This window comes from Camelus ferus, chromosome 12 (assembly GCF_009834535.1).
Source record: "Camelus ferus isolate YT-003-E chromosome 12, BCGSAC_Cfer_1.0, whole genome shotgun sequence".
Taxonomy (NCBI): Eukaryota; Metazoa; Chordata; class Mammalia; order Artiodactyla; family Camelidae; genus Camelus; species Camelus ferus.
The window spans coordinates 19,602,606-19,605,111 of NC_045707.1; the positions used below are offsets into that span (position 1 = coordinate 19,602,606).

General features: G+C 37.2%; 1 protein-coding gene across 1 annotated transcript; it reads right to left on the reverse strand.

Annotated features, from left to right (window-relative positions):
* Positions 1 to 995: 995 nt before the first annotated feature.
* Positions 996 to 2,223, reverse strand: LOC102507082 (olfactory receptor 6C2-like). Its single transcript, XM_006185992.2, has one exon. It carries the CDS (start codon positions 2,066 to 2,068, stop codon positions 1,133 to 1,135), a length of 936 nt encoding a protein of 311 aa, XP_006186054.2. The 5' UTR covers positions 2,069 to 2,223; the 3' UTR covers positions 996 to 1,132.
* Positions 2,224 to 2,506: the final 283 nt, after the last annotated feature.

Sequence of the window (2,506 nt, forward strand, 5' to 3'; positions counted from 1 at the left end):
TTGGAAAGAGACATGAGAGCAGCAGATAAGTGAGGACGAAGGGGTGGATGAGTACGACTAATCCAGGGCTCGGTGGTAGTGTTGGTGGAGGAGTAGGAATAAGGTCAGCAAAAGATTCCTTGTGGGAATGCCACATAAACGGGAGGGCCCTGAGATGGGGTAGATGAAATGAGTGGAAAATTCCTGCCTACAGGGCCCATGAGATGATCAGTAGCCTCAAGTAGGACAGCAAGGATCAAAGGAAGTTTAAATATGCTGGACTACAGAAGTTCAAGTTGGTGAAGAATTTAATAAGTAATTAAGTGCAGATCTTTCCTTGAAGGGTTATCAGTGGGTACATATTTTAAATTCTTGAAATGACTGAAGTTTTCATTTTTAAAATGCAATTCATTTAATTGAGACTTGTAGTCATATAATATTCTGTTTTCTTTACTCCACCTCCTGTATATTTGGCTTCCTGGTTATTTATTTATCACTCTTCTAGCCCGATGGCTTTTCTTAGACTTGCTGCCACCTGTTTGCAATTTAGCACATTTATTGGTATATCGATATCAATCTGTTACATGCAATTTCAATACAGATTTTAATCCTTTAACAGGAATCACCACTGCATTTTTCTCTTGATTTTAATTTAAGCCATGTTTCACTGGCAATTTTTAAATAACTTCTATATTGACTTGGATCCATTCAATAAATATGTAAGTTATAATTTTAAAGCTGTGTCAGCAGTAAATACTTTTTTGAAATCCTAAATATTTATACTTATTCCTAGTTTTAAAATACATATTGGGATTTTGAGAATATTTTCCTTGCTACACTTAGAGATAGTATTCTTTCTAATACTTTTTCTCTTTGTTTTGTTCTAGTTTTTTTTCTTTTTGAGGACTGATGTGCAATCCTTTCAGCACGTGGAAAGGAAAGGTTGAGAGTAAGGTCATTCTTAGATATCCTGAAACAACTGTTTTCATTTTTTATAAGGGCTATAATTCTCAAAGAGGTTCATGTATAGGGGATAACAGTGGTGACTTGATCAGGGTCAGTACAGAATAAGAGACCAAATCTAGCTCAGGAAGAGACAAAATAGGATAGACTCATAAGATAGTTGCTTAGGGATCCTGACTTCAGCATTCCCCTACTTCTTTGAGAGCAGTCTAATTCTTCTGACTAAGTCATTAAAGGCTTGTTTCACTTGTTTGTTCCTCAGACTGTAAATAAATGGGTTTAACATGGGGGAAATGGAAGTAGTGAGTATCGTTACTCTCTTATTAATGGTCGTCTCATATTTTGATGAAGGTTTGATGTAGACAAAGATGCAACTGCCACAGGTGATGGAAACCACAATAATGTGGGAAGAACAGGTGGAAAAGGCTTTTGTCCTTTGCTGGGCAGAGGGGAATCTTAGAATTGTTCTGATGATATACATGTAGGACAGAACCACACACAAGAGAGTCATAAGAAAGATCAGCACAGAGCCAAAAATAACCATCTGCTCAATGAACCATGCATCTGAGCATGAAACCTTCAGGAGTGGACTAACATCACAGAAATAGTGATCGATGTTAGAGTCACAGAATTCCAGGTCCAGTCCCAAGCTAAGTGGTGGGAATATAATCAACAGAGTGGTCATCCAACAGCAGAAGATAAGCATTTTGCAGACCCTGTGGTTCATGATGGTCATGTAATGCAGGGGTTTGCAGATGGCTACGTAGCGATCAAAGGACATGGCGGCCAAGAGAAAAAATTCTGTTACTCCAAACACGTAAGTAAAAAATAGTTGGCTTACACAAGCATTATAGGTAATGGTCCTGTCACCTGTTGATATACTGTACAAGAATCTGGGAATACAGGCAGAAGTGAATGAGATTTCTAAGAAGGAGAAATTTTGTAGAAAAAAGTACATTGTGGTTTTAAGGTGGGAATCTACTAATATGAGGATGATGATGGTCAGATTTCCAGTTACACTCAACATGTAGGTGATAAGTAGAAATACAAAAACCAGAATCTGCAGCTGTGGGTCATCTGTTAGTCCCAGGAGGACGAATGTGGTTACTGCTGTGTGGTTTCTCATTCCTGGCTCCTGACTTCCTCCCAGTCTGTGTGTAAAACTGAGGGAGGTAAGATCTGAGAAGAGGGTGGGAGAAGTGTTTTACAATGAAGTTTGTTTAGAAAAGGCAAGTGATGTATTCTGTTTTACTTGATAATAAATATTTGTAAATAATTCGTGCTGTCAACTGTTGACATGTCATTTGATAGGTTAGAAACTTGTCTTTCAAGCATTTTTGACCACAATATATGGTAAGATACACAGTTTATATTGCAGTCCAGTATACATGCACACACACACACACATACTTACATATATCTGAAACAAAAGTTTCAATAAAATACTAACCCTTAGATGCCCTGCTCTCTGATGTTTTCTATAGAATCTATAAAAATACTGAATCTCTATGCTGTACACCTGAAACTAATATAATATTGTAAGTCAACTATAGTTCAATTTTAA

What these genes read in the sequence shown, in the direction of transcription:
- LOC102507082 (XM_006185992.2), bottom strand. Translation starts at nt 2,068, where the DNA reads ATGAGAAACCACACAGCAGTAACCACATTCGTCCTCCTGGGACTAACA.